General features: G+C 42.7%; 1 protein-coding gene across 1 annotated transcript; it reads left to right on the forward strand.

Annotated features, from left to right (window-relative positions):
* Nucleotides 1-716: 716 nt before the first annotated feature.
* LOC121026564 (olfactory receptor 52K1) lies at nt 717-1,454 on the forward strand (the record flags this gene model as incomplete). The annotated part of the gene is made up of 1 exon (XM_040469376.1): nt 717-1,454. A coding segment is annotated over exon 1 (738 nt), but the record flags the coding sequence as incomplete, so codon positions are not given.
* Between the last annotated feature and the right edge of the window lie 8 nt (nt 1,455-1,462).

A 1,462-nucleotide genomic window follows, 5' to 3' on the forward strand; every position in this document is an offset into this window, starting at 1 on the left:
ACAGAGATTTGTGAATGTGGAGAGGACCTGAAAGATATGTTCCAGAGCAGTTCTTTCCTATAGAACTTTCTGCAATGATGGAAATATTCTGTATCTGAACAGTCCAATATGCTAGCTACTAGTCATGTGTGTCTGTTAAGCACTTAAAAGTGTTGTGACTGAGATATTGAATAATTTTAATCAAATTTAAATAGTCACATGTGACTAGTGGCAACCATATCTCAGAGTAGTGCTAGAGAAAACAGATTTTGTAATAAATCGGGGCATTACAAACTGCAAGCTTTATTCAACTTATACAGACACTCAAGGCCTGAGATTTCAGGACAGTAAATTGGTTTTTGTGATTGTTAGCTTAGCTTGATCATCATGTACAAATGTGTGTCCTAAAACAATGAATTAGTTCAAACATATTTTCACTTCTTTTATCAGGGTATTCTTGATGTCACCATGAACACAGAAAACACTACCTTTTCTCCATTTCTTTATGTAAGTTGTCTTGTAATATCAATTCTAATGATGTTTTATGTTCTATCTACTCAATGAGATTCAGAGTTCCTTAAGGGTAGAAAACATGGATTATACTTATCCAGGTCTATGAGGACTACTAACCAATTTTGTTTAAAGTTTAGCAACAGGAACAAGAGCTAATTCTCTCTCTCTATATATAGAAGGTGAAGGAGCCCTGTAAAAATAGACAAGGAAGATATCAAAAAACCATGACAGCCTCCAATATTACCACAACCCATCCAACTTCCTTCCTGCTGGTAGGAATTCCAGGTTTGGAACACCTGCATGTCTGGATCTCTATTCCATTCTCCTTCGCCTATACTCTGGCCCTGCTAGGCAACTGCACCCTCCTCTTCATCATCCAGACCGATGCCGCCCTCCACGAGCCCATGTACCTCTTTCTGGCCATGCTGGCAGTCATTGATCTGGTTCTCTCTTCTACAACACTTCCCAAAATGCTAGCTATTTTTTGGTTCAGAGATCAGGAGATCAACTTCTATGCCTGTCTGGTCCAGATGTTCTTTCTCCACTCCTTCTCTATCATGGAGTCAGCAGTGCTTCTGGCCATGGCCTTTGACCGCTATGTGGCTATCTGCAAGCCACTGCACTACACCACAGTCCTGACTCGGTCCCTTATCACTAGGATTGGCATGGCTGCTGTGACTCGGGCTGTGACACTAATGACTCCACTCCCCTTTCTGCTCAGACGTTTCCACTACTGCCGAGGCCCCCTAATTGCCCACTGCTACTGTGAGCACATGGCTGTGGTAAGGCTTGCCTGTGGGGACACTCGCTTCAACAATATCTATGGCATTGCTGTGGCCATGTTTATAGTGGTGTTGGACCTGCTCTTTGTTATCCTGTCTTATATCTTCATCCTTCGAGCAGTTCTACAGCTTGCCTCTCAGGAGGCCCGTTACAAGGCCTTTGGGACATGTGTGTCTCACATAGGTGC

The sequence above is a fragment of the Herpailurus yagouaroundi genome, unplaced genomic scaffold, assembly GCF_014898765.1.
Source record: "Herpailurus yagouaroundi ecotype Mexico unplaced genomic scaffold, PumYag 136732, whole genome shotgun sequence".
Lineage (NCBI taxonomy): Eukaryota > Metazoa > Chordata > Mammalia > Carnivora > Felidae > Herpailurus > Herpailurus yagouaroundi.